Here is a 22287-nt window from a genome sequence, read left to right as displayed (position 1 = left end):
ATAGTGCTGAGATGAACATAGCTGAGCAGGTGTCTTTATAATATCCTGGGTTGTGAGCGGAATTTTTAAGATCTGAAAAGATGCTGGAATGATGGATGGCAAAATTTTATTTTGCTTTGGAAGAAACTTTAGGTGAAAAAATATAGGTAAAATACCTTATACATACATACATTTATGTGTGTGTATAAGTATATATAAGGTCCTCTGATATTATACATGTTCCCCCTGCTTCTCTGAATAATCCCTGTGTTGTTTTTGTCAGGCTAAGCCTGCATTACTATGAACATGTCATTTTTGTTCAGGTGCTATTTATTCAAATACTTGTCAGGGAGTGGGGGACAGAAAATTACTTTCTACTATTTTGTATCGTCAAGACATTTCTCACTGGTCCAAAACAGGAGCTGAGTTCATCTCTCCTTTATATCTCCAGTTCTTGAATCAAATCTCTAAGGTAGTTTTCATTACACTTTCAGGTCTTATTCTAGCTGTCTAGCTTCTGTCCTGAGCACGTACAAATTGCCCAATAAATATGCATAGTCCTTATTCATGCTGACAAACCCATCTGGATTAATTTTGTCTTTTTATGTTTTACTTCTGCATGTCATTTTTATTTATTTATTTTTGGCCAGTCCTGGGTTTGGGCTCAGGGTCTTATCACTGTCCTTGAATTTTCTCAAGGCCAGAACTCTACCACTTGAGCCACAGCACCACTTCTGGATTTTTTCTATGTATGTGGTACCAAGGAATCGAACCTGGGTCTTTGTGCATGCTAGGCAAGCACTCTACCACTAGGCCAAGCTCCTGGCCCCTGCATATCATTTTTAATTGTTCTTCATTTGTTAGATTATTGGACTTGAAATATTCAGTTTAAAGTTTCAGTTAAGAACTATTAGGGGTGGGAATGTGGCTTAGTGCTCTAGTGCTTACCTAGCATGCATGAAGCCCTGGGTTCAATTCCTCAGTGCCGTATTAAGAGAAAAAGCCAGAACTGGTGCTGTTGCTCAAATGGTAGAATGCTAGCCTTGAGCAAAAGAAGCTCAGGGATAGTGCCCAGACCCTGAGTTCAAGTCCTAGGGTTAGCAAAAAAAAAGTTAAAAATAAAAATAATCCAACAATTATTTACACCCTCAAATTCTGTTGTAGCTTTCTCTGGACCTCTATCACACAGAAGATGACATTTACAAGCTGTCACTGGTGCTGGAGCCTAGGAATTCTAAATCAGTAGGTATTGTTTCTTGCAGTGCTAACCATTGCTGTTATCTTTCCTTGTAACTGGCTATTAAGTGGTTTACTGTGTTCTCTCTCTCTCTCTCTCTCTCTCTCTCTCTCTCTCTCTCTCTCTCTCTCTCTGTCTCTCTGTGTGCGTGTGTGTGTGTGTGTGTGTGTGTGTGTGTGTTGGTTGTGGGGCTTGAACTCTGGGCCTGGGTGCTGCCCCTGAGCCCTTCAGCTGAAGACTACCACCCTAGCCCTGGGCCTGGGTGCTGTCCCTGAGCTCTTCAGTTTAAGGCTACTGCCTTGCACCACAGTGCTGCCATTTCTGGTTTTCTAATGGTTAATTGGAGCTAAGTGTCTCTCAGATTTTAGTGCTCTGGCTGGCTTTGAACCGCAATCCTCTCAGCCTCTTGAGTAGCTAGGATTACAGGTGTGAGCCATTGCACCTGGTGTGTACTGTGTTCTAAAGTCTGAAGAGTTTGCTGGGTTTCGGTGACTCCTGCCTGTTATTCTAGCTCCTCTGGAGGCTGTGATTTGAGGATTAAATGTAAAGCTAACCTAGATGGAAAACACTAAAAGACTTCATTTCTACTTAACCAGCAAAAGGATGGGCTGGTGACATGGCTCAAGGGGTAGAGTGCTAGCTAAACACATGAGACCCTGAGTCCAAACTCTGGTACTGGCAAAAAAAAATTATTCCCACTTTATAGGTAGAACAGTTTAGCTCTGATAGTTTGAGAATTATTTCTAATAACAAGGAGAAACATTTTTCTATCACTCCATTTTATTATTAATATTCTATTTTTATAACCCCTCTACCTAGGACCAAAGGGAATAAAAGAAAACTAATCTTACTGTTTAAGATCACTTATGATCTTCCAGGCTTTGTAAAAACTTGATTCACTATAACACTAGATTTAATAAATTTTTAATACTTTGATTTTAATTTAAAACTCACAAAGTTCTCTAGACTGCATGTAAAAGTTGACTCAGAATTCCAACATCACACTAGATAGTGTCTTATGTAATTAATAGCTGGCCCAGTGTAACTAAGCAGTATGTAATGGGATTGAAGAATGTCTTCCCTGAATGTTTACAGCTAAATTTAGAAATGTTTTATACTAAAAAAGAAAAATGCCTGGATAGACTGGGGTTATAGTTCCTGTAGCAGAGGGCTTGCCTAATATGAATGAAATCCTGGATTCAAGTTTACCATCTGCATGCTGTTTGCATCTTGGAAGAAAAAAGTGTCTGTGTTTGTTTCATCTAGTTATAGCTCAAGATAATATTCTCCCCCTCTCCCCCCGCTTTCTATTCCCGGGTTTGAACTCAGAGCTTCACACTTGGTAGGTACATACTCTCCCTCTTGAGGCCCATTTCCAGCCCCCAAATAAGTTTTCCTACAAAAGTTCTCATGCACAGTCTTTCACATAGTTGGTTCTGTGGAATGGTAACAGCACCTCTGGCAACTAAATCTAACAATAATTGACAACTACTTCAATTCCAAAACCATTGGAGTGAAAGCAACCGAGTGACTCAGAACTGGCAGAGCTGCCCTTGAGTCTAAGTTAGTTAACCTCCCAGAACCTAAAAATCATCATAATCAATAATGCTCCCAGGGGTTCCATTCACCTGTCCATCATCCACCAGTCCCAGAGGCCATCTCCTGGGAACACTGGAGGCCAGAGGCCCATAGGAAGGTATCACTGAGAGAAAGGGAGTAGTGGGACCCTGGCAGCTCAGCCTGATGGAGGTATGAGAATTTATAATCTCCTGTCTCACCTGTGGGTTTAGTAGGAAAAACTTGGGTAGGGTGTGTTAGGAACACACTGTGCACAAGGCTGTTCTATCCTGGAACATCTCCCTCTGCTCTTTCCCCATGTCCTTTTATTCGCTACCAGTCACTGGAAGCCTGCATGGCATCACATTTGTGTTATGGTATCTCTGTGAGGAAACCAGGCCAGTGAAGTATAGATGCCCCGCCCCTAAGCTGGCTGCAGGGATTCAGTCTCAGGTCTGTCTCCTATGTCTGTGCCATTACTGGTGTCCTCACAGTAAGAACAGTGGAGGAAGAGGTCAAAGGAGCATTGCTTTGTGCTTCATTAGATTTTTCTAGTTTAATTTCTGGGGTAAGTTTTTTGCCTAATGTAAGAGAGACTACTAACACAGAAAAGCCAAGTAGTTGAAAGAGTACAAATTTTCAAAGCCCCTTGGAACAAGTGCTCAAATCCTGTGAATGTTTGAAAAATGTATTTCCAGGTCTCTGACTCTGCAAATAGCCAGAGAGTAATTTCTAGACAGGATTCTGTTACTCAAAGCCGGTGGCTTGAATGTCTTTAGTGTGACTGATTTCACCTCAACAGGCAGTCCCAGAAGGTCTCTGCTTTTGTTTACAGTGTCTTGCTAACTCTGTCACCACAGGTTGTGTGTGTGTGTGTGTGTGTGTGTGTGTGTGTGTGTGTGTGTGTTTAATTTCAGGGTACCCTAAGATAAAGAAATACCCACCAGTTGTATTAGAGAACAGTAAGTTCCAATTGACTTAATTTAATTTTAAAAGAATATGTATAAACAGAAAGACAGGTTAAGTATGCTTACCACATTCATAAAGAACCACCGGTTCTTACTAGTGGATATATGAGTCTGTTGTACCAATTTCTTGTCTTGGAATCAAATTGGAAGTGATCCTTCCTCATTTTTTCCTGCTCTGCATTGATTTTTTTTTTTCCTTCACAAAGATATGACATCATTGTGAGACATTTTGTGCGACCTGGTAAAGAACTAGGTGTGGGTTGCTTTGAAGTGGTTGTTTTGTGGTCCTTTCGTGGCATCTGACCAATACTCTTCACTTAGAACTTTGAAATATCTTTGGGTGCCCTTGAAATTTACCATGGTTCTCTGGCAGACTTTGCTGTACAGTTTAGAACTCAGCTCTATTTTCTACCAGATCTGTCAGATCAGAATCCAGATGGAAAGGGCCAGAGCGTGTGTGCGGAGGGGGAGGGTGGCAGATGAGTGAGAGAGTGTATATGTCCATGAATGGATCCAAATGGCAGAACACTATTAGTCGTCCACATAACACTAATCACACCCACCTCACAGCATTGCTGTGTTCTAGTGACTTCCACAGTTCCTCTTGCAAACTGTTTATCCCCAAATTCATCCCTGCATAGACTGCTGATAGAGGTTCATGCATGCATGCGACTGGAAGAGATCCATGATGCATCAGTCTCCAGACTGGACGGTCTGTGCATCATCCCGGTGCTATGCATTTTTGTCCTCATCTTCCCCATGGAAGTCCTGAAATACAGAAGAGCCTGTGAAGTACCACACAGATGTAAAAATGTAAATATCTGCAGAGCGGAGTGATTAAGCACATTGAGAAAAATGCAAAGGATATGATCTTGGTCATACACTGGGACCCATTGATTTACATGTATCTTCTGGTGCAAATTTATCACCGATAGCGAGTATTAAAAATAGAGAAATGTCCCAAATAGTGTAATTCCTTTGAAAGCCCAAATCAAAGTTCAGCAAAATAAAACACCAAGAAGTGGTTAGGGGCCAGGGTGGTGTCAAAGCAAGGAAAGAGAGGGAAGATGCAGACAGGAATCCAATTTAAGAGCAGTGGCAGATATGTAAGAATGTTGAAGGGGTGACACTGATCAAGATATAGTTTATTCATTAACTGTTTTGTTAAGTGGGAACTCCTTTGCACAACTACTTCAAGATAATAAATAAATAAATAAATGTATGTTGCTTTCTTTCAAGACAGGAGGGCTTATAGTCCTGTTAGCCTCCTCAGTGTTAGGATTTACAGCTGTACCTTACCATGCTCAGCTTGATAACTATTTTTGAGATATATCTTATATCACATGATGAACTAAATTAGATTATTATGCATGCATTTAAGAATAACTTGGTGAAGAGGAACTTGAATGGATATTTGCATGGTTTAGGAAGGCATTCTTTTTTTCCCATGTAAAGTAATAGAATGAGCCAGGCATGGTAGTATACACTTGCAATCCCAGCATTTCCAGGCTGAAGCAAGAACATGGAGAGTTTGAGGCCAGCTGTGGCTACATAGCAAGATGTTTGCTCAAAGAATTTAAACTAGATGGGTAAAGTTAAAATAACAAATGCAGTAGGTAGCTATGAAACAAAACACACTACCTCAATGTTGTTTCAGGAAAGTACTGGATCCCATTAGTAAATGATGCTTGTTTGACACATATCGGAGTGGCAGATGTGGGGATATTCCCATTGCGAGTTACCATAGCTCCAAATCCAGCCGACATTGGCAACTGTGTCTCTTCTCTCAACAGCCCACCTCCCCCCCGGCGACACCCACCAAACCTGTGGTGCCCCTCGACTGGGCGACAGGAGTAGTGCCGAAACCAGACCCCACAGTCATCAACAAACATATACGGAAGCTGGTGGAGGTGAGTGGCAGCTGCACGAGAACACACAGGGCGCTTTAGAGGGCCCCTGTCGCTCTCCACAAGTGTTCTGTCCCTGGCTCCAGAATGAGAGAGGGAGGCCAGGAAAACAGGAAAGCAGAAGCCAATGTAGCAGCCCTTTAGGTTCCTTTGACATTGACCTCTGGGCTGGGCAGAGGGGTGTCTACCCAGAAGGCCTCCTTCCCTCTCTTTTCAGTGTGTTCTCACCTGCCCACACTTTCTCACATACTTTCCTCTTCAATCTTGCTACCACACAAGGCTACCAGTTTCGAATAGCTTGGGGCAGGGAAGCGGGGACTTAGAATCACCCAGGAAGAACTGCAGGGTGTTGCAGTACAATGTCAGATAAATTAGTTGCTCTGTGGTGGGAGTAACTGACGATGCCTTGAAGGCAGAAAAGTCTCTTCATATAGACCAGAATCTGACAGATCTGATCCATATGGTCTTTTTACTATAGAGAGAATAGTACAGTCTAGCATGATAGTATAGGTCTGGAATGCCAGCGCTGGGAAGTTGGAGGACAGAAGACCATGAGTTTGAGGCTAGACTGGGTTACACAGTGAGATCCTATCTCAAGACAGCAACAACAGGGGCCGGGAGTTTGGCCTAGTGGTAGAGTGCTTGCCTAGCATGCACAAAGACCCAGGTTTGATTCCTGGATACTACACACATAGAAAAAAGCTGGAAGTGGTACTGAGGCTCAAGTGGTAGAGCTCTAGCCTTGAGAAAGTCCAAGGACAGGCTCTGAACTCAAGCCCGGGATTGGCAAAAACAAAACAACAACAACAGCAATAACAACAAATAGAATGGTAGAGACACCAATATGGGAGAAATGGAAACATCTTTAGCAGTGGAAGTCATGACCTTGGCCTAATTAAATGCATATTTAATGGGCTGATATATCCTTAGGTACAGTAGGGCTTATCTTGTGTGGTGGGATGTGCTTCTACTGAGGAAGGGTGTTTAAAGGAAAAGAATATTCTGCATCTCTGGTAACCCAGGGAAATGTGCAATACTGAACAGAAAAGTTTTTTGGAGTGAGTGAAAGATAGAAAAGCACAGTGATGCCAATAGAAAGTCCAAGGTAGAGGAAGAGTTCAAGAAGAGCTATATAGCAAGACTCTGGCTCAACAAAAGTCCTTTCTCACTTAAAAAGTACAAAACATGAAAGTATTTTCATCCACTTAACTTTGGTATTTTTATTGCATTAATTTTTAATATTTTTATATTAACATATTTAACACATCTAGTATCTTGGGCACAGTTTCTTTTGGAAGGTTGTACGATACTTAACAGAAATGACTGGATAATCTATTCTTTCAAATCCTATGGATTTGACTTTTTCTTTAACTTTCTCTCTCCCTCCCCCCAGCATATTTTCAAGACTAGGACTACCATTTTGAACCACAGCTCCACAGCTCTACTTCCAATTTTTTGGTAATTAGTTGGAGATAAGAGTCTCATGGACTTTCCTGCCCCAGCTGGCTTTAAATCACAATTCTCAGATCTCAGCCTCCTGAGATCTGAGCCATCATTTCTTTTACTACTCACATTGTTTTGATGATTATAGCTTCTTAGAATTTTTGGTATGTGAAAAGGATCCATTCCTTCTGATTACCTTCATTGTAAATGTTTTTTTAAGCAACTGATATGTTCACTTCTGCTTAAATTTTAGAATCAATGTGTTGTTTACAATAACTTTCATATAAATAGATAAGTACATGTACACATAGGTGATGATTTTTTTTTTAAAGAACCAATGATTCAGGCTGGGAGAGTGCCAAGTGGTAGAGTGCTTGCCTAGCATGTATGAAGACCTGGGTTCGATTCCCCAGTATCACATATATGGAAAAAGCTGAAACTGGTGCTGTGGCTCAAAAGTTCTAGCCTTGAGAAAGCCCAAGGACAGTATGCAGGCCCTGAGTTCAAGCTCCAAGACTGGCAAAAATAAAACAAAAAACAATTTCACTTAGAAGCTGGTTGGAATTCCAATCGACATTGACTTTTCATTTCTGATACTTTTGTTTTTTTATTATTTGTAAGTAGTTGTCCAAAGTTGCCATTTTACAAAGCAGTATATGAAAACATGCAATGCATCTTGATCAATGTCACCCTTTTAATATTCTCACCCTTCCCTTCCAGCCCATCCTTCCCTAACTTTTCTTAATTTTGTTTGAGTGACTACATTCTCCACATCCTGATTCTCCCCTTTGTTCATCTGTCCCAAATAATTCAACAACTTAAAGCTTCTCTTTCTATAGTCACTGTGTTTGTAAATTTATAAAGCCTAAGTCCTACTCCACACAGAAGTCTTCGAGTAGACTTTACTTGAAGTCTTTCTTAATCTACTCCTCTTCCCTCATTGGGCTTTTCCCTGTACAAAGCACTTACCCGATGCTATAAAGGATTCTGCATGTCCCTTGTCACCCCCTTGATTCTGGGAATCCTTGAGAGAAAGAGTGCTAAGTGCTTTCCTAACAGGGAGGACGTAGGACAGCATGCTTGCATGACAATACACCATCATTGAATCAATGCTATCTTCCTCTTGTAGTCTGTGTTTAGAAACTACGATCACGACCATGATGGATACATCTCCCAGGAGGACTTTGAAAGTATAGCTGCCAACTTTCCCTTCCTGGATTCCTTCTGTGTGCTGGATAAAGATCAGTAAGTTCCAACAAAAATTCCCACAGAGCTGAGGATGAAAACCACGGCCTGTGCACACTAAGGCAAAGATCCTACCACTGAAGTACATCTCTACCTCAGATGTGTGTGTGTGTGTGTGTGTGTGTGTGTGTGTGTGTGTGTACCTGCATGCCATTGTTAAGGCTTAAACTCAGAACTTGGCTTTTGCTCAGCTAGCTTACTCAGCTAGTGACTTACTACTTGAGCCATGTATCCAGTTCAATATTTTGTTGGTTATTTTGGAGATGGAATCTCGTGAGTTTTCTGCCCAGGCTGGCCTCGAACTGTGATCTTCCAGATATCCATCTCCTAAGTAACTAATTATTAAGTGTTGGGCCACCAATGCCTAGCTACCAAATTTTTTTTTTTTAATTATCAGAGTGAAACAGGACCACCTATCACTTACGTCTTGACAGCTTCAAATGTGTCAAATTGGTCTTTTCAGTGATTGCTTTCTTTGGTGTCCCAGTAGAGGAAGTAACAGAGCAGGCCATATCTTTGTGTTCATTTGCAAATTAACCTTTGCAGTCCATTTCTTTTACTACTTCTATTGCTTATCTATCAACTCCAAGAAAATCTCGGCCAGGAAAGAGTAGAAGAAAGATACTGTTAGATCTGTTTTGGGAAAGCCCATAGCATGGGTGGACCTGGGACAAACTGAAAACTCAGGTGTGAGGAAAAATTTTTGTTATAGATTATTTATGATCTTCATGAAAGTAGATGATACCCATATTTTGTGTCTTTGTTAACAAAGAAAATAATATTTTTTACAAAAATTATTTTTTAATTTAAAATGTAGTTTTTTATTTCAAAATGATTCTAGAAAATTTTAATGGCCTTAAAAGCTAAAATCAAACTCATTTTTGAAAATATTTAAAATGATTGCCGACATAAATAATTTTATTAGTTTCTTTTGGTTTTGGTTTTGATTTTGGTTGTGGGGCTTGAACTCTGGGCCTGGGTGCTGTCCCTAAGCTCTTCAGCTCAAGGCTACTGCCCTACCCTTGGGCCTGGGCATTGTCCCTGAGCTCTTCAGTTCAAGGCTAATGCCCTACCCCTTGAACCATAGTGCCACTTCTGGCTTTCTAGTGGTTAATTGGAGATAAGAATTTCATGGACTTTTGTACTGGGATGGTTTTGAACCTTGATCTTCAGATCTCAGCCTCCTGAGTAGCTAGGATTACAGGCGTGAGCCACCATGCCCAGCTTATTAGGTTTTTATGAGACAGGTGGTCATTATGTAGCTCAAATTAACCATGAAGTTGAGAATTAGAGATTGACTGATTTTTAAGTGTAAGAGTAATGCCTAATTAGGAAAATCAACTATATGTAGGCATCTGTGGCTCAGGCCTGTAAGTCTAGCTTCTCAGGAAACTGAGATCTGGAGAAACACAGTTCAAGGCCAGCATGGTCAGAAAATTCCTTGCGACTACATCTCCAGACTAGCATGGCTCAAGTGGTAGATTGTCAACCCAATGAGCAAGCTAAGCAAACATGAAGCCCAAAGTTCAAAATAGCCAGCTACAATACAATTCTGATTTTTACATTGATAAAATGTTCAGATTAAGTCACATTCAATTAATTTAATGAGTTTAAACCTTTCTTTTTTTTTTTATCGGTCATAGGGTTTGAACTCTGGACCTGGCTGTTGTCCCTAAATTCTTCAGCTCAAGGCTAGTGCTCTACCACTTTGCACTACAGTGCCACTTCTGGTTTTTATTGGAGATCAGACTTTCCTGCCCAGGCTGGCTTGGTGATCCTCAGATCTTAGCCTTCTGAGTAGCTAGGATTATAGCCACCAGCACCCAGACACATGTCTGTCACTATGAAGAATTTTGTGTAATCTGTCATTCAGATGCCTTGATATTGAACACAGAACTTAAAATTTATCATCACTCTATATCCCAAACAAAGGGATTTGAAACAAATTGCATTGTGAGAAACATAAACTCTCCTTGCAAAGTAAAATTTAATTTAGCTGCTGACTCCCCAATTCTTTCCCTAGTTTACTGTCCTTAACAGGTAAACAGGACATGGATTACAGGTCCTTTTCTGCCTGCCTTCCTTTTCTCTGAGGCTTCTCCTTATCTCTGTCTCTGACTCTGGTCTGCTTCTGTCAATTAATATTCATAGATAGCTACAGAAATGGGTTTGCTTTCAGAAGGAAATGTTGAACTTTTCCTGGTTTGCTTCCATGACTTCTTTTCACACATGGTGACACCTTGCATTAATACCTCAAACTTCACCATGGCATTTCTTGCACAGGAATTTGGGTGTGTTAACATTGGGAAGTCTCAAATGGGTATTTTCTCTATTGTTTTCCAAACTAATTAACACAGAACTATAACTATTGGAATAGTCATTACCTAAGCAAGCGTGGGTTAAGTCTAATCACATGATGTCGTCACAGAAATAATTTTCCAAAATTTTGATAGGCTAAGATGTAGGTTGCAACTCTCTTGGGAGGGAATGGGATAACACCCCATTTTACAGAGGTATTTGTATACATATGGACTCCTTGAGCATTTTCTGTTAGCACCTCAAATCTCTGTGGGAACGTTTATCTATCTCTTCTGAAAGACTCCATTGGGGAGAAGTTACAGGTTTTAGGCCATAATGGGAGTTTTCCATGACCAATATAACTTTATTCCATCAGAAAAGAACTTCACTTGAGGAGTAGTCTGTCTCTTTGATTAGCACCTGGAGGCAAGATGTGAGCGGTCAGGGCCTTCCCTGACTAAATCTTCTGCAGCATTAGCTGGAATTGGGTACATGCAGGCAACTGCAGTGGGGAAATGAGGTGGGCTGAGCTGAGGGCCTGAAGACTAAACCTGCAGGGACTTCTCTTCCCTACATATTGAAGCGCAAAACTAAGTGGATGCTGCACAAGAGCAAAGGGAGAGCAATCAAGAGAGGAAAGGAAGGAAACCAGGCCTATGGGGAGTGACTCCATCTGTGGAGTGGCCAGTGTCAAGGACGGCATGTCCCCTGGCCACCACCAGCTTCCAAGAGATCAGAAACTTCCAACCATGGGAAACAGCCACTGAGGACAGTTGCTATAGAATGGAAGTGTTAGAAACCTAACTCTCTGGAAAATGAACAAAGAGTCTGATGAATGCTGGGTTTGAAAACACCGGGAATAAGAACAGGAAGAAAAAAAGGACTAGTGTGGGAAGCAGCATCACCACTGAGGAGAGAAAGGAAAAAGGGGAAAGGAAGTCCTAGTTGCAAATAAAGGAAAAACCAACTCAACAGATTTCTCAGGGTAGAAGGGACAGTGTTCCACAGAGGTGAAGACTGGGGAATCTCCCTTCCTGTGTCTCTAGAAGACCCAAGAGAGGACAGAGGAGATGGGAAAAAAAAACTCCAAATGGGCAAGAAAAATCTCATATCCAACATATGCTTCTGTGGACAAAAGACAATATGGAGTTCACCTTTGTCATATGGATTTGATCTTTTTTTGATAAGCAAGAAGTCAGGGTATGTAGTTTGCTAAGGGGTAGGGAAGTGTTTGCAACTAGAAATTTGTTCTAGGTGGAAGAGATTTGGAAAAATCACTCTAGTGATTGGGCTATGAGCCACTAATGTATAAATGAGATCACTGAGGATGTAGCCCATGGTATCAGGCTGGATGGTGGGTTGTGTCAGTAGAATTACCTACCTTTCCCCAGGAGCATGATTCTTGAAACTCTCCTGCTAGGAAAGGGGTAGAAAAATGTCCCTCTGGGAAGCCACTATTCAAAATAAAGGAGACTTACTGAGCCAAAGTACACAAGCCATGTGTGTTCACACAGATGTCGTACATGTGCACATATGCACACTTAGGCATACACCATTTTCCAGTTCTTGCAAATAGCCTTGAATGTTGTACACTGTCCTTTCAAGTCCTCCTCTAATTCCAGATGTGACACAGAAGAGAACATTCTTCATCTGGTTTTTGTCACAAAGATTAGAGAGATGGGTGATTGAAGTATGGCAACTACTTAGCAAAATGGTACTCAAAGATCCCTTCCTTCTCTGATTCTCCTCACAGGGACGGCCTAATTAGTAAAGATGAAATGATGGCTTACTTCCTGAGAGCTAAATCCCAACTACACTGTAAAATGGGACCAGGATTTGTCCATAATTTTCAGGAGATGACTTATCTCAAGCCAACCTTCTGCGAACACTGTGCAGGATTTGTAAGTTTGCTTTCCATTTTCCATTGTGTGTGTGTGTGTGTGTGTGTGTGTGTGTGTGTGTGTGTGTGTGTGTGTGTGTTTTCCCTTGATTTTCCTTACATGTAATTATTTTTATCACATTCCAATAAGGTAGGGAAAGTCCACCCATAAACTGCTTTGGATCAGAAGTAAAACATGGCGGTTCCTTAAAAATCTAAGAGTCGGTCAAAACTAAAGCAAGAGGTTAGCCATGTTCTAGGTTTATAGAGCTAGGCAAGGCAAGAAAAGGTGGAGAGGCCTGTTGGTCCAAGAGAGTAGGTTGCCTAACCTCGGGCCAGGGAAATGTGTCAGCCCAAAGAGTGCTGGAATTCATCACTGAGATGCCTAAGTAATAGCAGTTACCGAGAACACTCATGCTAGCCAGGTCCTTCCAGCACTTATCTAATGGAGTATTCATCACTGCAAACCCATCCTGGCATAGGTTAATAACTCCTGATTTAAACACAAAAAAAATATATGAATCTTTGGAGAGAAGATGATGGTAAGAGTAAATACCACTTACTTAATGCCCCACCTTTTCTTGGCTAGTCCTGGGGCTTGAACTCAGGGCCTGGATGCTGTTCCTGAGTCTCCCAGTACTCACGGCTAGTGCTCTATCACTTGAGATACAGCACCACTTCCAGCTTTTTTGAGTAGTTTATTGGAGATAAGAGTGTTATGGACTTTTCTGCTCTGGCTGGCTTGAGGAGCCCAAGGTTAGGCATTTGTTTTCAAGCAGACTTCAATAAGAGGTTGTTATTACTTCAAAGATGGCCCCATGTAGTCACAAGCAACTCATATGACAATGAGGAAAGACTAGCCTAATCAGGCTTCACCCACTCTAGGGAGGAAAAACTTCCTCTTCTGTTAGTGTTCCCATTGGGAGTTCTTGACCAGACCATCCCACCTGAAAGCAATATGTCTCCTTTTACATGCGTCTGTAGTTTTTTTTTTTTTTTTTTTTTTTTTGCCAGTCCTGAGCTTGGGCTCAGGGCTTGAGCACTATCCTTGGACTTTCTTTCTCAAGGCTAGCACTCTACCCCTTGAGCTTCAACACCACTTCAGGCTTTTTGCTATGTATGTGGGGACCCAGGAATCGAACCTGGGTCTTCGTGCATGCTAGGCAAGCACTCTACCACTAGGCCAAACTCCCGGCCCCGCGTCTGTAGTTTTTGTAGTATGACTTAAAGTTGAAAAAATACCAAGGCAGCCAGGCACTATTGGCTCACACCTATAATTGTAGCTACTCAAGTGACTGAGGTCTGAGGGTCACAATTCAAAGCCAGCCAGACAGGAAAGTCTGAGAGACTCTTATTTCCAATTCAACACCAAAAAAGCCAGAAGTAGAGCTGTGGCTCAAATGGTAGAGTGCTGGTCTCAGAGACAGTGCCTAGGCTCTAAGTGCAAGCTCTGGGACCACCGCCAATAAGAAAAAAAAAAGGGCTTTTAAGTAGGATGGGGCTGGGGCTGGGTATAATGCTTTCCTGCAAAGTCCAATCCATCAAACAGTCAGGCAGTGATGCCCTGGCATAGTTCAGCCCAAGGTTAGGATAAACCATCTGTCCTGTGGTGAGGTATAATGATTAGAAGATCCTTAGCAACTCTGCTCTTTCCCCCTCTCTTACAAAGACTGCTGGCACTCATCAGTGAGATGCCTAAACAATGGCAATTAAGGGGAACACTCGTGTGTATTCCAGGTCCTGTGGAATAAACAAGGTAGTCTTTCCCAGAAACTCCACATACTCTTTTAGACTCATCAGGGCATCAGTGCTGAGACTAAATGGTTCCGCATACAGCTGCCATTTAGTAGAAAGCTCTGGTCTCAGAGTCTGGAGCCCAAACTTTGAATCTCAGTTCTACCCCCTTCTAATTCTATGTCTTCCCTGCATAAGAACTCAACAGAGCACATAGATATCTTGTTATTGTGTGGATAAAGTAACGCCAGACATGTTGTAGTGAAGAAAATGTCAAAGGATATTTTCTATACTCCCTTGATAGTTGTAGACTTTTGAAAGTAGGCCATTGTTAGTTTTTATAGTCCTTTATATTTTTTAAATGTTCTTAATTCCATTGGTATATTTTTATTTGATCTCAAATTTATAAACATAAAAAATTGCTTTTTTTTAAAAGGAATTTATAAATAGAACTCTAAAGATATGTCATCGAAAGAAATTATGAAGGAATGCAAGAAAACATTTCCTAGTCACCCAGTTTTATTGTTTTTTTTTTTTTATATAAATACATTCTATTGTCCCTGCAGTACATGTCTAAATTAGGAATCCAGAACTGAAAGAATGTTGGTAATCTCTGAAACAATGTTGGTAATGAAGACAACGAGACCTGGAGAAGTTAAGATGGCTTCCTTGAGGGACATAGGCAATTAGAAGCAGGACCATGAATCATAGCCAGGGCTCCTGACTCTCAGTCCGGTGCTCCTGACAGCACAGACAATTGCTGTTGCTTATGATCTCAGGACAAAGGATTATGGGAAATATCCTGATACCCATCGACATGAGTTTGCCTTTCCTTATCTGGTATACTGACCCAGTTCTTGTCTCTGGCTAGTGTTTGCTTATGGCAATCCGGCAAGCACTGGCAAACCATGTGCTCATGTCTATCTCAGAAGGCTGTCGTGAACACAAAGTACATTCATACATATAAACAGCTTCTAACTGTGCCTTTCACATAACACGAATTCAATAAATGTTAGCTTTAATTATTAACTCTCCTTATTACAAGCTATTCCAGTGGAGAATATCTCTTATCACTACAGTTTACCAGGTGGTGGAACCTGATAAATTATTTATTTCCTAGATCACTGCCTTTACATTCTATAAAGGAGAAGCCAGCCAGAGAACCTTCAAATCCCCTGGTTCTAGACAAAACATGACTCTCCTGACACCCACTTTCCAGTCCCCCATCCCTTCTCTGGTCATCCTCTTCTGAGTTTTCAGCCACTCAGTTGCCAAATAATTCTTCATAGGTTTCCCTGTCTCTGGAGGTCTCTGCATCTTAATAATGCGTTCTGATGAAGGCCACACAAGTCTTCCACATTTTTCTTGTCAAGGAAGAGAGTATGGGAAGATCTGTGCCTTTGATTGTTCTTTTCCTTTGTGTGTGTGTGGGGGGGGTGTTATTTGTAGTGCTGGTACTCGAACCCAGGGCCTCACATATGTTAGGCAAGCACTCTATTACTGTGCCACCCCCCAGCCCTTAATAATGCGTTTTAAGAAACTTTGGAGGCTCACAGGAGTCCTAGGCTTTCCACTGGTGGGATTTTCTTGTTAGGAAAACGTTAAAGAATAACCTTTCGGCAGGCCAGAGGCACTGTGTGTTGGAATTCACTTGGCTCTTTCCCTAGGGCTGTGTGGGCTTGAAATCCGTCATGGAAGCGTTCACCAGCCCAGGAGGCCATGGATCCTGCTTCTTTCCACATCCTCTCATTAAGTAAACAACACACACCTAACCTGACCTCTGGAAATGTTGGCAATGGAATTCTTTCACCTTGAGCTAAGCCTGTTTAATTAAGTTGAGCCCCATACTGTGGCATTTGATGCCCTCATTTTCCCTGTACCCAGTTCTGTGGGCAGAGAGATGGAAGAACTTGCAAAGGCTTCCTTGAGCTCAAAATTTAGATGGAGCCCACATGAGAACCGTAAACATCACCAGCAGGATAATAGCACAGACCTTCCTGGGCAACCACTTTCTATTGAACTCCGGGTGTTTCAACCTTTGCTCTGGGGTATTTGTCATGGCAGTTTAACTGGAAGATCTTTATTGGCTTCTTTTGCGATTCTAGACCCATGATTGTATAAGTACGCCATAGAATCAAGCATCATGGGTTGATTTTACAGACAGGGAATGATGGAAGAAAACATAGAGGAATGGAGAGAGGGAGGGGGGCCAGGGCAGTCATGATATTCAATGTAGATATGTAAAAATGGAATTAGGTAAATTGAGAGGATGGATGGGGTTGGGAGGAATGGGGGAAAAGGATGAAAGGGCTGAGATGGATCAGATGCATTGTAGTCACAAACAGACATGTTTGATGGAAATCCCTTTGTACAACTGATTAAGAAAAAAATAAGCAAATAAATAGTCTCTTGTGAGGTAGGGTTAGGGAGACCAAACAAGAGAAAACCCACTATTTACTACATGTTGTAAAGATAAGTAGAAGGAACTTCAATATTGTGGCCACTGACACTTTTTTGGGAAATGTAACTGTTATCACTCATTTTTCCTAGTTTCTGGGGGAGATCTGATAAACAACTTAGTTTCAGCTTGGTGATATAGAACTTGAGCATGGGTGACTTTTAATCTGGGACCCAGTACAGCAACTTAGTCCAAAATACTGGTCACTTACAATTCTTATTTAACAATTACATTCTACTTATTAACCACTTGGAAGTCATTAATCAAGGTTAGCAGACACCAAACCCTTTTGATATCTCCAACTGCACAGGCCAAATATAGAGCAAAAATGAATACATGAATGTGTATAATCCATTTCTCTTCTGGCTTCCTCAAGGAACAAGTACAACTCAGAAAATAATGGGGCTGAATCCAAATAAGAGTACTTTACTTCCCACAAAGGGCATCAGAAGCATCCTTACTGAAGGGCAGGGAGAGCTAGGGGCTTCTAACACCAAGAGGCCATCTCTCCCAGTACATTTTCCTGAGACTATTTCATGGTGAAAGTACCAATTGTACATTTCCATCCAGGCTTCCATTTGGTTTTTGAGAAAGGAAAGGAAAGAATACTCTTGTTATCACCACAGCTGGAAAGGCTTGGGGAGGGCTTTCCTCTCAGACAGGAAGTGTGTCCCAGCAGCTACATCCTGTTTGTGTTCTTATTATCCTGTTTCCCAGAACAGCCTTTTCTATTGCCCTGTTTTCCTTCAAGATTTTTTCTTCAGATTCCTTGACATTCCTTTGTCTTTTGTTACAGCTTTGGGGCATCATCAAGCAAGGCTATAAATGCAAAGGTAAATAGTTTTCTTTGTTTCTTTTGTGTTAATATTGAAAAAAATGGACATTTTTCAATAGGAATTAGTCTGGCTGAGCCATTGAAGTGACGGGTATTATCTAGAATTACAGTCTTTCTTGAACCAATGACAGCTTACAAGTTAAGATGTCCAGGAAGGAGTCCTAGCTTTGGAGAGGTAACATGTGAAATTGTTTAATTGGTTGTCTGTTTTGATTTTCAAAACAGGGTCTTGGGGTGGGGAGTTTGGCCTAGTGGTAGAGTGCTTGCCTATCATGCACAAGGCCCTTGATTCGATTCTTTGGGAACCACATACATAGAAAATACTGGAAGTGGTGCTGTGGCTCAAGTGGCATAGCACTAATTTTGAGCAAAATGTGTCCAAGGACAGTGCCTAGGCCCTGAGTTCAAGCCCCAGGACTGGCCAAAACAAAAACAAAAACAAAAACAGAACAGGGTCTTTGTTTTAAAAATTACATCTGCATTGTCTTGAAGCACAAAAGAGGTACCATTCAACAAATCAGTTCATGAATACAGTGCATTTTGGCCTGTATCATTCCCTTTGTCATTCTCCCTATCCCTCCCAACCTTTCCCTCCCTTTAGTTTTCAGAGTTTTGTAGGATATGCATTGTATTTTATGGCTGCATTCTGTCTTCCTTCCTCTCTTTATTCCTCTACCTCCCTCCCCTTAACCACCCCCCCCCCCGTCCCCCCACCTTTCATGTACCAGTTTCCTGGTACATTCGGTGAATTGTGAGTTCCTCTTTCTAAGGAATTTATACCTTCTGAATTCTCCCCTGAAAATACCATATTTTGTTTAATACATTTGTGTACATTTGGCAGACAACCCCGTATGTGTTTTCTTATACACTCATATGTTAGTGCTAGTTACCACAAAGGAGAGAAAACATGAATCCTTTGTCTCTCTGGGCCTGATTTACTCCATTTATTTCACATCACTTTTTCCAGGCCCATCCCATGGTCTTGCTATTTATGTAGCTCAGGCATTCACGTTTTAGCCCACACTGGTGACAAATTTGTGATCTTCCTGTCTGACGTGAATGTCATGACTTGTTGAACGAGTACAACAAATTACCTTAATGATAATGTAGATTAGCTCTCCTCTCTAGGATCCTTTGGGAATTAGCACCAGTTAAGATAGGAGCTGAGGGATGTCTGGAGAGAGACAGGCCTACCTAACTATACTTACTGCGGAGAGTGGAAGAAGCCACTCCCACTGTTGTAATACGTAAGCTGTTCTCCCACTGTCTGCTTCCTTCTCTACCCAATCACAGGGGTCATGAGAGAGGAGAAACCGTTACAGTTGTGGTTCCTTGCAAAGGACTCATGTTTTAGTGCCCTCATTTCACTGAAGTTTATAAACAACTAAGTAAATAGGGACTTAGCAAATGCCATATGTAAATACATATTAGAAATGTGTTGTTTATGCAGGATTATTCTACATTATTGGTATTAAGGAGGTGCTGGTCACTAGTTAATATCTGACTACCTTCACCAGAGCTTGCTTGTGGGAAATGTCTTAGGATCTGCTGTGCCCTGAAGATCTGTAGACTTCATACTGAGCCTGTTGATTGAGCAGAACGCAGCCTTGTTTTCTACTTCCATACAATGAAAGGACGCAGAAGATATAATCACTTACCCTGGAAAAGTACTTGGGAAATGAAAATGAATTTTATGGAATGGAGTGACACTGTACTGTAATAGAGAGGTAGCAGGTAGTCCTCCTAAAAAGAGAAGCGGAAGTTCCATTATGATGTCCATTTAGCGTTAGACAAAGGCTCCATAGACACCTACCTTCCTGACTTGTACAGAGGAACGAGCTGAGGGAATGTATGAGAACTTCAGTCACTGCAGCTCTTTTCCAACCCCTAGAACATCTGTGGGCCTCAGTGGGATTCAGAGATTCAACCCAGAGTCTGAAGGAGGGGGGGGGAGGAGAACGGGAGGGAAGGGAGGGGAAAACTGGCAGCTAAAGTTTGACTGGAGACCTAGTACCAGGAACTTCCCCCCTCATCACTGTGATGCATTTGGGACTTTTTCTTTCTTTCTTTTTTTTTTTCAGACTGTGGAGCTAATTGTCACAAGCAGTGCAAAGACCTTCTGGTCTTGGCCTGCAGGAGACTTGCTCGGGCACCCTCCCTGGGCAGTAGTCATGGGTCACTGCCGGGGAGCCCCTCGCTGCCCCCAGGTAACGCTCTCTGCTTCTCTGGCTGCCACAGTACTCTCCCTTCACTCTCTCCACACATCACCAATGAGCATCCCTGGCTCAGCTCCTTGATCTGCCTCCCTTGCTCTCTACTTGGTTGTCTTGCTAAAAATGCAACTTGTCTTCTGCCCAGGCTGTGGTGTGTTCTTCACCAACCTTGACCTTGAATGTGGAACTCCTCCTGTACTGACTTGGGTGGCTGGCTGTCAAATAGATGCCAGCGACTCATCTTCCTCTTTCTCCTCCCAGTGCAGGATGAGGTGTTTGAGTTTCCTGGGGTGACCGCTGGGCACCGGGACCTGGACAGCAGAGCAATCACACTGGTCACGGGCTCCTCTCGGAAGATCTCTGTAAGACTTCAGCGGGCCACCACCAGTCAGGCAACCCAGACTGAACCTGTGTGGTCAGAAGCCGACTGGGGAGACTCAGGGTCCCACACATTTCCCAAAATGAAATCCAAGTTCCATGACAAAGCCACCAAGGACAAAGGCTTTGCCAAGTGGGAAAATGAGAAGCCAAGAGTGCAAGCTGGTGTGGATGTTGTGGACCGGGGCACTGAGTTTGAACCTGAGGAAGATGACGGTCGGGAGGAAACCAGATAGGATGGCAAGGTCAGTGCCTGGCAATCCTTAAATAACCTCAGAAGAAGGAGGCTGAAGGTGCTGAGCTGAGCATTGTAGTGGCTGTGGTAGACTGGGATAGTTCTGAAAGTAGTGTTTGGGGAAATTAAAGCATATCATGGCAAGTGTAGCTTGGGGCTAGTTGTGGGAAGCCATCTGGGAAGACAGCTGCTTATTTCTGCACCTCCATTTCCATGTGTGGAAAATGGGACTGGCTCGTGTTATAATATTTGGCAAAGGTGGTCACGCCTGTGAATTGAAACCATGCTCCATAGATTTAAAAACCAGTGCACTATACCCATAAGCTTTACTTTTTCAAGTAAGAACCAGGGCCCAAAGCCAGGATAGTGGAAGCAGAAATTGTAGACAGAGCAGAATTGGAAAGTTTTTTCTCTATTCCCCCCCCCCCCAAAAAAAAGACTTTTGATAGTGGCGTAAAGGTAGTGAGAAGACCCCAAAGTTCCATGAACCAGTTCGACCTCTACACAAGGGTTACATTCAGATCAGCTCAAGTAAATTAAGATCCATATGGAATCTGTTAGAACATGCTGAAATTATAAATTGGTTCAAGATGGTGTTTGATAAATCTATTAGTCAACAGCTCATAGGATATAAAGAAAAAGGATTTGGAGAAATTGAAAGCAATGGCACGGAGGGTGGCCATTCGCCTCCCTGTTGAAATGGCTCCTGAATAGAGTGTGGGGTTGGGCAGAGATTATACTGGACCAAGCCAGTGCTCTTTGTTCTCCCGGGTGGTCCTCCACATTCCACTCTTCCAGAGACCTAAGCACACAGTCTCCATAGTTCCTCGTGATGAAGAAAGAAAGCCCCCTGAGCCTTTATCCATCATCCCTATAGCTTCCTCCTCACTGAAGACAGAAACGAGGCCTAATACCACCCCACCCATTGGAAATTTATCGCCATGTCCTACTGAGCTGTCACAGGTGTCCATCACCTTCCAGTAGAGCCAGACTGCGGACCACACCTTTCACAGGAAGGCTCTTGGGGTGACGTGTATTCAAAAGACACCTCCTTTTCTATTCTTTCCTTTCTTCCCCTCCCTCCTCTCTCCTCTTCTCCCTTCTTCTCTCCTCTCCTTCCTTTTTTTCCCTCAAGGGAGAAGTGCAGAATCTCTAGTGCACTAATGTTAAAAAATCTCTTTGTAGGGGCTGTGGATGTAGCTCATTATTGTAGCACATGCTTAGTATGCATAAGAACCTGGTTCAATCCTCAGAACTAAAAAGTAAAACGTTTTTTTTTTAAACTGCTTTGTTGAAAAAATTTCACATACCATGAAATCCACTTTTATTCAAATGGTTTCTCAGCCTTTCAATTTATTTGGTAAACAGCAACCAGGAAAAAAAAAAGTGAAAAAAAATTATACCACAAGTTGAGTAATGTAGACAAAGGGGTTATTAAATTTTTCTGCCAGGGAAGACCAATAAATGGCATTATGAGAAACAAGTGAGTTAGCATCAGGTGATATTTTGCAATCCTAAAATTCTAAGAAATGATAAGCAACAGGTGTTAGTGCCTTTTCAGTGACTATAATTAGATGCCTTTCAAAGGATGTTAATTATGTAGCTAGACGTTCTGGAGGCTGGCAAGTACACTACCAAGACACTGGCATCTGTATTAAAACATTGCAGAGGACATGAGTTGAAGCCCAGAGCAAGCCAGCCAGCACAGCTCTCTCTTACAAACCCATTAATACCCTCACGAGGGCATCTCTTCCTCAACTTTTCTCAGGAGTTCACCTTCAGATACCATTAAAATAGAAATTTGGGAGTCAAATTTTTCTTTCAAGTTCTAGGAACATAAATTGATTTTTTTTGCCGGTCCTGGGCCTTGATCTCAGGGCCTGAGCACTGTCCTCGGGTTTTCTCAAGGCTAAAACTCTAC

At 42.0% G+C, this 22287-nt stretch overlaps 1 protein-coding gene across 1 annotated transcript in view; it reads left to right on the top strand.

The window, feature by feature from the left end:
* Positions 1-21350, top strand: part of Rasgrp3 (RAS guanyl releasing protein 3) — an 87722-nt gene extending 66372 nt beyond the window's left edge. Inside the window, 8 exon segments of the mRNA XM_090337579.1 lie at positions 1144-1221; positions 5535-5651; positions 8221-8336; positions 12388-12535; positions 17502-17538; positions 19622-19747; positions 20015-20376; positions 21165-21350. Coding sequence (XP_090193705.1) covers positions 1144-1221; positions 5535-5651; positions 8221-8336; positions 12388-12535; positions 17502-17538; positions 19622-19747; positions 20015-20376; positions 21165-21350 — 1170 coding nt within the window.
* Positions 21351-22287: the final 937 nt, after the last annotated feature.

The sequence above is a fragment of the Megascapheus bottae genome, chromosome 7 (genome assembly GCF_031878675.1).
Source record: "Megascapheus bottae isolate mThoBot1 chromosome 7, mThoBot2.hap1, whole genome shotgun sequence".
Taxonomy (NCBI): domain Eukaryota; kingdom Metazoa; phylum Chordata; class Mammalia; order Rodentia; family Geomyidae; genus Megascapheus; species Megascapheus bottae.
The sequence above is the reverse complement of the archived record's forward strand: the minus strand, read 5'-3'. Positions and strand labels throughout refer to the sequence as shown.